The sequence below is a fragment of the Salmo salar genome, chromosome ssa28, assembly GCF_905237065.1.
Source record: "Salmo salar chromosome ssa28, Ssal_v3.1, whole genome shotgun sequence".
In the NCBI taxonomy this organism is placed as follows: Eukaryota; Metazoa; Chordata; class Actinopteri; order Salmoniformes; family Salmonidae; genus Salmo; species Salmo salar.
The window spans coordinates 8029844-8042500 of NC_059469.1; the positions used below are offsets into that span (position 1 = coordinate 8029844).

The following is a 12657-nucleotide window of genomic DNA, read 5'->3' on the forward strand; positions in this document are numbered from 1 at the left end:
GGGTAAAGCCATTCCCGGGGACATCAGAGGTAGTGAGGGAGTCCAGCACCACCGGCATGGTGGTGGGCATCGTGGCGGCCACCGCCCTCTGCATCCTTATCCTGCTCTATGCCATGTACTGTACAAGTACCGCAACCGCGACAATGGCTCGTACCACGGGGACGAGAGCCACATCTACATCAGTAACTCTGCCACCCAGCTTAAAACTGTCCAGTCGTGCTGATTATTATAAAACATTTGCCTGATGTTGCAAAAATGTTCCCAGACCACATTTTGTATGTTCTCTAAATGATCCCAGAAAGTTTCCTTAGGTTGTGGGAACAGTCTGTTGGGAATATTGTAGGGACATCACAAAAGATATGTTCCCAAAACACAAAAAACTGCCCAGTTGTGCAGATGATTATACAATTGTTATTTTAGGGTGCAAAACACATTCACCTGATATTACAAGAACGTTCCCAGAACACATTTTGTCTGTTCTTTGAAGGTCCCAGAATGTTTAATTAGGTTGTGGGAACAGTCTGGTTGGAACTGTGCGGGTTCATCACATAAGATATGTTCCCTAAACACAAAAACTGTCCAGTTGTGCGGCTAATTCTACAATGTTTCTTTTAGGGTGCGGAAAACATTCACCTGATGTTACAAAAACATTCCTAGAACAAATGTTTTATGTTCTTAAAAAGTTCCTAACACATTTCTTTAGGTTATGGTAACATTGAGGGGATATGACAAAAGATACTGTAGGTTCCGAAAACACTAAAACTGTCCAGTTGTGCTGACATTCAGATAATGTTTGTATCAGAACATTCCCACAATGTTACACAATGTTACACAATTTCCAAATATGTCAGGTTTTATGACTTTCATAGCATATTTGTTTTAGATTTAGCATAATGTTATATTTGATGTTCACACAATATACATTTGACCTTGTCTTGGAGGTCCTCATAACATTTCAGGAACGTTTAGAAAATGCTATATTTAAGTTTTACCTACTATTACCACAACATTCTCAGCATGCAAATGTGTTGCTACTTAAAGCACAAGAAAGCAGATTGGAAAACATCCCCATTATGTTTCTCTCCATATTTATTTACAATTTGCATTTGAGGACTGTATTGTGGGCCCACTACAAGGGGATATACACTGAGTGTACAAAACATTAGGAACAGACTGACCAGGTAGATCCAGGTGAAAGCTATGACCTCTTATTGATGTCACTTGTTAAATCCACTTCAATCAGTGTAGATGAAGAGGAGGAGACCGGTTAAAGAAGGATTTTTAAGCTTTGAGACAATTGAGACATGGATTGTGTATGTGTGCCATTCTGAGGGTGAATGGGCAAAACACAAGATTTAAAGTTGCAATATGTAACTTTTTGTATTTTTTTAATGATCAAAATCTCCAATAAGTCGCTAGTGGTCATCCAATGTGATGTAACAGTAACAATAGTGCGCCACTAGCCTGCCTGAGAACCGCTGTATTCATTTGTATTACATTTTCCCAGTTGGGTCAGATTTTCCCACCGGATTTTGTGGCGCACACAATGAGTGAGGTGTTTTCCGTCAGTGAGGAGGCAGTTTGAGAGCTAGCTAGCTGGGCCCATGGCCAACACTTGGCTAATGGCTAGCATAGATAGCTAGCTTACAGACATGGCAGACGCGAGGAGCAAACAAACGACCTGACCCAGCAGCAAATACTCCATCTAAGCCAAAGAAACAGAGACATTTTGAGAGCAGACAGTCATAACGGGAAAGCGATAGAGCCCAGGCCAAGACGAGACTAAACCTTAGATTTATGTTCACACAGTGGAGAGAACAAAGGGAGTTGAAGGGATTCAAAACGGACCCAGAATTTGTGTTTTTTTCTGATAAAAATGTAAGACATAGCTAGCTAGATAATACACTGCTTAAATACTGTTTTCTTTACATAGTTGAATGTGCTGACAACAAAATCACACAAAAATAATCAATGGAAATCCAATTTATCAACCCATGGAGGTCTGGATTTGGAGTCACACTCAAAATTAAAGTGGAAAACCACACTACAGGCTGATCCAACTTTGATGTAATGTCCTTAAAACAAATCAAAATGAGGCTCAGTAGTGTGTGTGGCCTCCACGTGCCTGTATGACCTCCCTACAATGCCTGGGCATGCTCCTAATGAACTCCTGGACAGTCTGTGGTGCAACGTGGCGTTGGTAGATGGAGCGAGACATGATGTCCCAGATGTGCTCAATTGGATTCAAGTCTGGGGAACGGGCGGGCCAGTCCATAGCATCAATGCCTTCCTCTTGCAGGAACTGCTGACACACTCCAGCCACATGAGGTCTAGCATTGTCTTGCATTAGGAGGAACCCAGGGCCAACCGCACCAGCATATGGTCTCACAAGGGGTCTGAGGATCTCATCTCGGTACCGAATGGCAGTCAGGCTACCTCTGGCGAGCACATGGAGGGCTGTGCGGCCCCCCAAAGAAATGCCACCCCACACCATGACAGACCCACCGCCAAACCAGTCATGCTGGAGGATGTTGCAGACAGCAGAACGTTCTCCACGGCGTCTCCAGACTCTGTCACGTCTGTCACATGTGCTCAGTGTGAACCTGCTTTCATCTGTGAAGAGCACAGGGCGCCAGTGGCGAATTTGCCAATCTTGATGTTCTCTGGCAAATGCCAAACGTCCTGCACGGTGTTGGGCTGTAAGCACAACCCCCACCTGTGGACGTCGGGCCCTCATACCACCTTCATGGAGTCTGTTTCTGACCGTTTGAGCAGACACATGCACATTTGTGGCCTGCTGGAGGTCATTTTGCAGGGCTCTGGCAGTGCTTCTCCTGCTCCTCCTTGCACAAAGGCGGAGGTAGCGGTCCTGCTGCTGGGTTGTTGCCCTCCTACGGCCTCCTCCACGTCTCCTGATGTACTGGCCTGTCTCCTGGTAGCGCCTCCATGCTCTGGACACTACGCTGACAGACACAGCAAACCTTCTTGCCACAGCTCGCATTGATGTGCCATCCTGGATGAGCTGCGCTACCTGAGCCACTTGTGTGGGTTGTAGACTCCGTCTCATGCTACCACTAGAGTGAAAGCCCCGCCAGCATTCAAAAGTGACCAAAACATCAGCCAGGAAGCATTGGAACTGAGAAGTGGTCTGTGGTTACCACTTGCAGAACCACTCCTTTATTGGGGGTGTCTTGCTAATTGCCTATAATTTCCACCTGTTGTCTATTCCATTTGCACAACAGCATGTGAAATTTATTGTCAATCAGTGTTGCTTCCTAAGTGGACAGTTTGATTTCACAGAAGTGTGATTGACTTGGAGTTACATTGTGTTGTTTAAGTGTTCCCTTTATTTTTTTGAGCAGTGTATATTGTATCTTGCTAGATATAAAGTTAAATGTTTCTATTTAGTTGTAAATATGTATGCAAGTAATATTTTGGATTACTTGTTTTGATTGTTTTCAAGCCATGCGTCCAATAGTGCGTATTAGCTATCTAGCTAACGTTACCTAGTAGCTTGTTAACAGACTGACATTGGTTTGTTTCACTTGAATATTAAATGTTGCTTCTCTAGTTATTCATAATTAGCTAACTTATCTGTTTAACGTTACTTGACCTTGTTACATTTCTGATGTCTTTGGTCTGAAAAACACGCTGATATTGGCTAGCTAGCTACTTCCGTTCACACAAGCATGGTGGCATGGAATATCCACAAAGCCCAGTTCAAATACATAAAATAAAACTCAACGCAACGATTTGTTTGATCTGAACGGTCCAGTTTTAGAACGTCTCATGTTGTTGGCTGGTGTATTCAAGATTCAACATGTCAACTTTAGCCAGTTTTGCAAAGAGACAGATCCATTTAGCAATTAAAAGAACTGTGCACTAACATTTTATGTTCAGCTAAGCAGCTAGCTAGCTAGCCAAGCAGAGAGCTAGCTAGCTATTTTGCTGTACATACTGTAGATAGGCTGGCTTGCTGACAATTCGAACAAGTCAAAAACTGTACCGTTTCTGGTGCATGTATTTCATAAAGCTCGTTTGTTACAACAAGTGGCAACTTTGTTTCAAAGTTTCATCGCGGAATTGTAAAGTGGCACCGTTACCGTGGAAACGTTCTCAACTGCACATCTTGTGTTCTTGATCTGAATGTCCCATCTTTAGTCAACTGTTGTACAACATTGTAAAATTAGCTCGTTTTATCTCTGATCTAGGTCAGGGATGGTCAACTCCCGTCCTCGGGGGCTTGATTGCGGACACACTTTTGCCCCAGCCCTAGCTAACACACTCTAATAATCAACTAATCATGGTCTTCAGTTTAGAATGCAATTAGTTTAATCAGTTGTGATAATCAGGTGTGATAGTTAATTCTATAGTCAAACTCTTTCAGCTAAAGGAAGCTCTACAATAACAAGTCTCGAAGGTGTCTACACTGACATCCTACACCGACATCCCAGAACTTCAGAGAGCAGTGTTGAGAAGACTGGGATCTCAATTGGGGCTACCAAGGAGAATGATCCTGAGATCAGATGACCCAAGACTCCCTAAAGTGCTACCACCAACAACGGCTGAGCTGCTACAACTTCGAGGAGACGTCGTCACACAATACAGGGTGCAGTAAGCACACCTTTGGGCTGGGAAGGACCAGATACTTCCCTGTTGTCAGACTTGGTGGTTCCTACAGAGTACTCAGAATTGTTGTTGAAAAAGGTGTGCCTACAAGCAAACATATAAATCATATAAATAAGGGTAGTTTGTGTGGGTAACAATAAACTTGTGTGAGAAACAATACTTGTGCATTTTGTATCTAGCATAGTCATCACTTTTGGAATGGTTTAAGAATGATTTACAAAACTGTTCTCTTTTCCTGGATATCTATGATCTTGACAGTTTACACTTAAAATTAGCAGACCCCTGGTGTAAATATAGTACAAAACAAGTCGGTCCAATTACACAGATCAGGTCAAATAGTTTTATTAAGGAGATAAAAAAGAATACAAGGTAGTCTGTAACCTTCCTCAAAATAACAAAAGCACAGTATAAGGGAAACATTCTAATAAAGTACTGAACTGATATCACCCATACCAGGGAAAATTTCACACAAAAAAGAACTTACAAAGATATCACCAAATGGAGTATTCTTCCTAATTGGGATCCAAATGAAGAATAAATTACAGTGTAGTCGCAACATCTTCATAGCCATAGCTCTGGAGAATCAGGGGGCAATCCCAGCAATGCTAGCTAGTATAGTTAGGAGTCAGAAGGGCAAAGGTTTGAATGCATGCCAAACCCAAGGTTATTTTCCATGTATGCAGAGCTATGATTTTCAAAATTACACTTCTACAATCAATACACATCTTAAAAGCCATAGCTCTCGAGTAAAAGGGCCATCCCAGCATAGCCGTGGAAAGTAGGGGTGCTAAGGTGGCTGCAGCAGCCCCTGATAGATCACACACAAAAAAAAAAAAAATATATATATATATATATACAGTATATCAAAGAAATTGTGCACTAGGCTTTTATTACTCGTCTATGTTAGCGGAGATAAAAAAGTATTTAAATAACGGAGCATTTTCTAAATTCAAACTGACCCCCAGCAACTGGACATTGTCACATTTTATGAGACTCCTTTTCCCACAATTCGAGGACGAAGTTAACATCGCCAAGCTAAGGTTGGTCGAAAATTCTCTGTGCTACACCAAACAGTAGCTATCCTGTAACTCCCAATAATGGATACCAAAAACCTTTGGTTAAATGACATTATCTGGTGTAACAATCTGTAGCTAAGAGAACTGGTGATCAGCAGATTATGGGAGAGGTGGTCATGAGGAAATTGCCATTTACAAAGAAACATACAGTATGATCTGTGTAGTAAAGTTCAGGAAAAACTTTTTCAGCTGTGGAAGGAGTGTTGTCATGATCAAACTGCCATTCAGCTTCCCCTCTGCTTGAAATCCAGCATAATGTCCAATCCATCGAGAGGGATGCAGTTCACTGGATACAGTTCTGCTATGATGACACACGCAGACAAAGGAATTCTGTTTTTCTCCATCTAGAATCCACTCCAGGAAGAAGCCCAGGCACCACATAGTATTGTATGTAAGACAAAAAAATATAAACTGTACTCTATTGTACAATTTGAATGACAGTTGAACTGTGCCAGTGTAACAGCTATTCAGCAAAGACAAGAAGACAGGTCTCTTCACCAGGTTAACAGATGTGATCGTACTTCGTAACTCTCTTGTGTTGTGTTTATTCTGACGATAGATACAAGGAAGCTTATTAGATGTGCAGAACAATGGTATATTGATGGCGGTAGATTAGGGATTTGCCGATAGCATGTCAATATCAGACTGGGTATTTTGTAATCAAACATTATAACAATGACAAAAATAGTACAAAATAACTGTGAATTAGCAGGGAGGTAATATGACCATTACAATTAGAGCATGCTAGCTAACTCACTCTTACAGCAATAACATACAAAAGTACATCCCAGGAAGCCCCCAATATCTAACAGGTACCGTACACATACAGTGCATTCAGAAAGTATTCAGACCCCTCCCCTTTTTCCGCATTTTGTTATGTTACAGCCTTTTTCTAAAATTGATAAAACAAGACATTTCCTCATCAATCTACACACAACACCCCATAATGACAACGTGAAAACAGGTTTTTCGAAATTAATGCTAATTTTACATTTCAAAAATTATAACAATACCTTATTTACATAAGTATTCAGACCCTTTGCTATGAGACTCAAAATTGAGCTCAGGTGCATCCTGTTCCATTGATCATCCTGGAGATGTTTCTACAACTTTGTTGGAATCCATCTGTGGTAAATTCAATTGATTGGACAGGATTTGGAAAGGCACACAACTGTCTATACAAGGTCCCACAGTTGACAGTGCATGTTAGAGCAAAAACCAAGCCATGAGCTCCAAGGAATTGTCTGTAGAGCTCAAAGACAGGATTGTGTCTGCAGCACTGAAGATCCGAAAGAACACAGTGGCCTCCATTCTTAAATGAAATAAGTTTGGAACCACCAAGACTATTTCTAGAGCTGGCCGCCCGGCCAAACTGAGCAATCGGGAGAGAACAGCCTTTAATCATTTTTAGAACAAGGCAGTAAAGTAGCAAAAATCAAGGGGTCTGAATAAATTCCGAATACACTGTATATATACTGAGTATACCAAACATTAGGAACACCTTCCTAATATTAATAGCTGTGTGTGGGTAAAATGACAGGGGAAGCCAATCCCAGAAAAAAAAGCCATATTACAACCTATGTGTTGTGATAATTGAGTTCTTTGCTCTAAAATTAGTTCATATGCCTTGACGCCGTTATATACAATGCATTTGTAAAGTATTCAGAGCCCTTGACTTTTTCCACATTTTGTTACGTTACAGCCTTATTCTATAATGGATTAAAACATTTTTCACATCATCAATCTACACACAATACCCCATAATGACAAAGCAAAAACAGGTTTTTAGAGATTTTTGCACATTTATAAAAAATAAAAACCTGATGTCACATTTACATAAGTATTCACACCCTTTGGCAGCGATTACAGCCTGGCACACCTGTATCTATGGAGTTTCTCCAATTTTTCTCTGTAGATCCTCTCAAGCTATGTCAGGTTGGATGGGGAGCATCGCTGCACAGCTATTTTCAGGTCTCTCCAGAGATGTTCGATCGGGTTCAGGTCTGGGCTCTGGCTGGGCCACTCATGGACATTCAGAGACTTGTCCCGGAGCCACTCCTGCATTGTCTTGGCTGTGTGCTTAGGGTCGTTGTCCTGTTGGAAGGTGAACCTTCGCCCAGTCTGAGGTCCTGAGCTCTCTGGAACAAGTTTTCATCAATGATCTCTCTGTACTTTGCTCAGTTCATCTTTCTGTCAATCCTGACTAGTCTCCCAGTCCCGCTGAAAAGAAATTGAAACTGTTGAGCATGAAAAACCCAACACCATTGCAGTTCTTGACACAAACGGGTGTACCTGGCTAGGGCTGTTGTGGTGACCTTCTTAACTCCACACTGGCGTCAGTCATGAGTCATGACCACAGTAAAATTACACGTGACCATTTGTGCATCCTGAACATACTTTGATAGTACCCATTTTGCTAACAACCATCATGTCCTAATGACCTGGTTTTAGGGCTCTATTGTCCCTCTAACCACACTGACATCGGATGCGTTCGTAAATTCGCTCTGGCTATCTACTCCGATTTCAGAGCACTCTCGTCTGAGTGTGACAGAGCGCAGAATAACTGATGAATTTACAGAACGCTCAACACCCGTTGAATATGTCTGACATGAATATGGCCGGTGTCAGTAAAGGTCAACAAAAAAGCGTAGTTACATTGTTGCCAGCAGCACAGTTACAGTCACCAACACTCTGGATAACATGAAAACAGACTAACCAGCTAGGGCGAGTAAAATGGTCAGAGTGAGGTGTTCTTTCATTTGTGTCCAGAAGTAGCTAGTGTAACAATTTAGCTTCCGTCCCTCTCCTTGCCCCAACCTGGGCTTGAACCAGGGACCCTCTGCACACATCAACAACTGACACCCACAAAGCATCGTTACCCATCGCACCACAACAGCCACGGCCCTTGCAGAGCAAGGGGAACAACTACTTCAGGTCTCAGAGCGAGTGACGTCACCCGATTGAAACACTATTAGCGCGCACCACCGCAAACGAACTAGCCATTTCACATCGGTTACACTAGCGACTTCCCTGCCACCAGTTACGCACCCCTTACAACGTCACTGATCTAAAAATGCCTCGAACATGATGAAAACAAGGCCCAAAATCCCCCAGGGTGAAATTCTCCTTTAATTGGGCTCATGGTAATGACTGGAGCGGAATATGGGAATGTGTCAGGCTGTGGGTAACTGGTGCATGGAATCAGGCGCAGGAGAGCAGAGATGAGTGTACAAGGTCATTTATTCCACAACCAGCACCAGTATAAAACAAATACTAAAGGTGTGTGAAATAACCGGTCACTCGTAAATAACGGGCGTAATAACGAACCCGGCAAACAATACCAGCCAACAAGTAACGACCTAAACATTATATACAAACACGCACACAAACATGTGGGAAACAGAGGGTTAAATAATGAACATGTAATTGGGGAATAGAAACCAGGTGTGTAGAAAACAAAGACAAAACAAATGGAAAATGGAAAGTGGATCGGCGATGGCTAGAAAGCCGTTGATGGCTAGAAAGCCGTTGACGTCGACCGCCGAACGCCACCCGAACAAGGAGAGGGACAGACTTCGGCGGAAGTCGTGACAGAATGGTATCAAACACATGGTTTTCTATGTGTTTGATGGCATTCCATTCGCACCGTTCCAGCCATTATTATGAGCCAGCCTACTTAGAAAAAAGAAAAAAAAGGACAAATATGCATGGTGGTGAAGAATTGGGGAAAATATGAGTACTTTCTTTATGAAACACCATTTTCCAACATTTTTCACCAAATGGTAGTTACCGTCTTGTCTCATCCCCGCAACTCCAGTACAGACTCGGGAGAGGCAAGGGTCGAGAGCCATGCATCCTCCGAAACACGACGCACTGCTAAACTATGTTAGTACCTTTGTTGATCACTATTCTAGAGCAGTTAATGGACATCCAACACGTGCCGCACTGCTTCTTGACACACTGCTCGATTAACCTGGAACCCAGTCGCACCAATGTGTTGGAGGAAACAACATGCAGCTGGCGACCAAATTCGGTGTGCATGCACCCAGCTCGCCACAAGGAGTCGCTATAGTGCGATGGGACAAGGACATCCCAGTCGGCTAAACCCTGCCCTAACCTGGACGACGCTGGGCCAATTGTACACCACCTCATGGGTCTCCGGTTCTTGGCCGGCTGCGACACAGCCTGGGATCGAACCCGGGACTGTAGTGACGCCTCTAGTACTGCGATGCAGGGCCTTAGACCGCTGCACCACTCGGGACCTATTCTATTTTCTATTATCTATATTAATATTATTATCACTGCATTGTTGGTAAAGATCTCTCATGGTATTTCACTGTACTGTTTTACACCTGTTGTATCCTGTGCACACGGCGAATTAACTTTAAAACTTGAAACAATAACACTCACACATACTCACACTCTCACACACACACACACACACACACACACACACACACACACACACACACACACACACACACACACACACACACACACACCCCTCCAGCTCCAGAACAACACAGGTGCATGGAGGAAGGGAAAAAGAGGAGGAAGAGATAGAGGAGAGAGGTATGTAGGGAGAAGAGAATGGGGGAGTAGAGGAGGACAAAATACAGTGTGTGTGTGTGTGTGTGTGTGTGCGTGCGTGCGTGCGTGCGTAAAAGCCTGCGCATGTGTGCTTGTAGGGCAGTAGGGTTAGAGAATGTTATGTCCACATTGCTCTCTTCAGACACAAATATGACACATCAGACTAAACTAAACACACACACATACAAACACACAGACTAAACACACTCACTGGTCCCAGCCAGGTCCTCTTTCAGCCCCTAATTCCTATCTTCAACACATTACAGCTCCTACTCCCTAATCCCTAGCGGCTTATACAACGGAGTAAGTGATTGGAAAGTTATACATGATTTAATCCAGCCTATCAGAGAGCAGGGTTACTGTATTACAGTAAGAGTTATTGATTGAATTTAATTTAGATATCCACAAGATGCTCTGGAGTTAGGGGAAGGGGACAAAGGTTAGGGGTTAGGGATCCAGAGGATTGGTGGATAAGTGAACAGTTTATCAACCCCGTCTCCCAAGGTCGATATTACACTGTGACCACCATCACACACACACACACACACACACACACACACACACACACACACACACACACACACACACACACACACACACACACACACACACACACACACACACACACACACACACACACACCACAAGTAGCTAGTGGCACCATGATTGGGGAGGCCAGGCTTATAGTAATGGCTGGAACGGAATTAATGGAACAGTATCAAACACATCAAACATACGGGTTCTACAGCATGTGTTTTAATACCATTACATTTTTTCCATTTCAGCCATTATTATGAGCCGTCCTCCCCTCCTCAGCCTCCTGTGACACACACATACACACTCCTACAGAGACTCCCAGCAGAGACAGTCTCTCTCACACACGCTCAGCAGCAGTTCACACACCCACACATACAGGAAGAAACGCCAGCCTCTTTCCATCTCTCTCTCTCTCGCTCTCTCACTCTCTCTCTCTCTCTCTCGTACACACACTCTCTCTCTCTCTCAAACTCATGCACACGCACTGCTGAGCAGGGAGAGACGGAAAAAGGAAAGGCGGGATGAGTTTGTGGGCACTGCTGAAGCACCTGTGTACATGTAAACATTTTCGGCGGAGAGGAGATAGGGATCTGAAAAGAGAAGACAAGAAGACAGAGAAGAAGAAGACAGAGAAGAAGAAAACAGAGAAGAAGAAAACAGAGAAGAAGTAGAAGAAAGAGGAGAAGAGAAATAACCGGAGAGGAGGAAAGAGAAGAGGTGCTGGGACGAGAAAAAGACAGGAGAGTTGAAGCCATTCTGGACACTTTAGAACAGAGAAGAGAGGTGGAGGAGGGAGATGATGAAGATGAAGAAGATTATGAAGATGCTGCTGTGTGTGTTGGGCTGTGTGTGTGTGTCTCAGGCAGAGGTAGCAATGGTAAACTCTGGGACAACATTTACCTACCTCTGTATGGGTAACACCATCACACATATGCCCACACACATCCCCAAGAACACCACCAACCTGTGAGTACACACACACACACACACACACACCCCAAGATGTAAGAGAGGTGGAGGTGATCCAGTTTTGGCTGTTGATGATGGAATTTGAATTATTGTCTGTTTGATTGTATTAACAGCTGCTGATGTGGATGTTGTTGTTGTCATTATTGCTATTGTTGTCTCTTTGTGTTGTCATGATGTCGTTGGGTTGGTGTTATGGTGTGGGGGCGGAGGGACGGGGGAAGGTGATAGTAGTAGACTGTGGTAAACTCTGGCCTCATGCTTTTATAGTTGAAACATTTCTGAAGGAATCTCAAGGCTATCACCACAAATGGGCAACAGTGTGTGTGTCCTACAGAGACTTCCAGCAGAGACATTCTCTAATGTAATAGTAATACAGTATATGCCACTTAGAATTGAACCCACTATCCTGGCGTTGCAAGCGTCATGCTCTACCGACTGAGCTTCTCTCTCTCTCTCTCTCTCTCTCTCTCTCTCTCTCTCTCTCTCTCTCTCTCTCTCTCTCTCTCTCTCTCTCACTCACTCACTCACTCACTCACTCACTCACTCACTCACTCACTCACTCACTCACTCACTCACTCACTCACTCACTCACTCACTCACTCACTCACTCACTCACTCACTCACTCACTCACTCACTCTCTCACTCACACACACACACGTATGTGTAAATACAGGTCTTAAGACTAAGGCTGGGATTCAATCCGGTCAATAACAGCCAAAGAGGATGTGACAGAGATATCAGGTCCCCCTAACAGACACACACACACACACACAACAGGCTGCTGTATCGTTCCCAGCAATAATGTGAACTCTTTGTGTGTGTTCTGTTCTCAGGTCAAGGCCAGGGAACATTTGA

General features: G+C 43.5%; 1 protein-coding gene across 1 annotated transcript in view; it reads left to right on the forward strand.

The window, feature by feature from the left end:
* The first annotated feature begins 11332 nt into the window (after positions 1-11332).
* The window catches only part of fshr (follicle stimulating hormone receptor), an 8083-nt gene continuing 6758 nt past the window's right edge, over positions 11333-12657 (forward strand). Inside the window, 1 exon segment of the mRNA NM_001126230.1 lies at positions 11333-11798. Coding sequence (NP_001119702.1) covers positions 11629-11798 — 170 coding nt within the window. The 5' untranslated portion in view covers positions 11333-11628.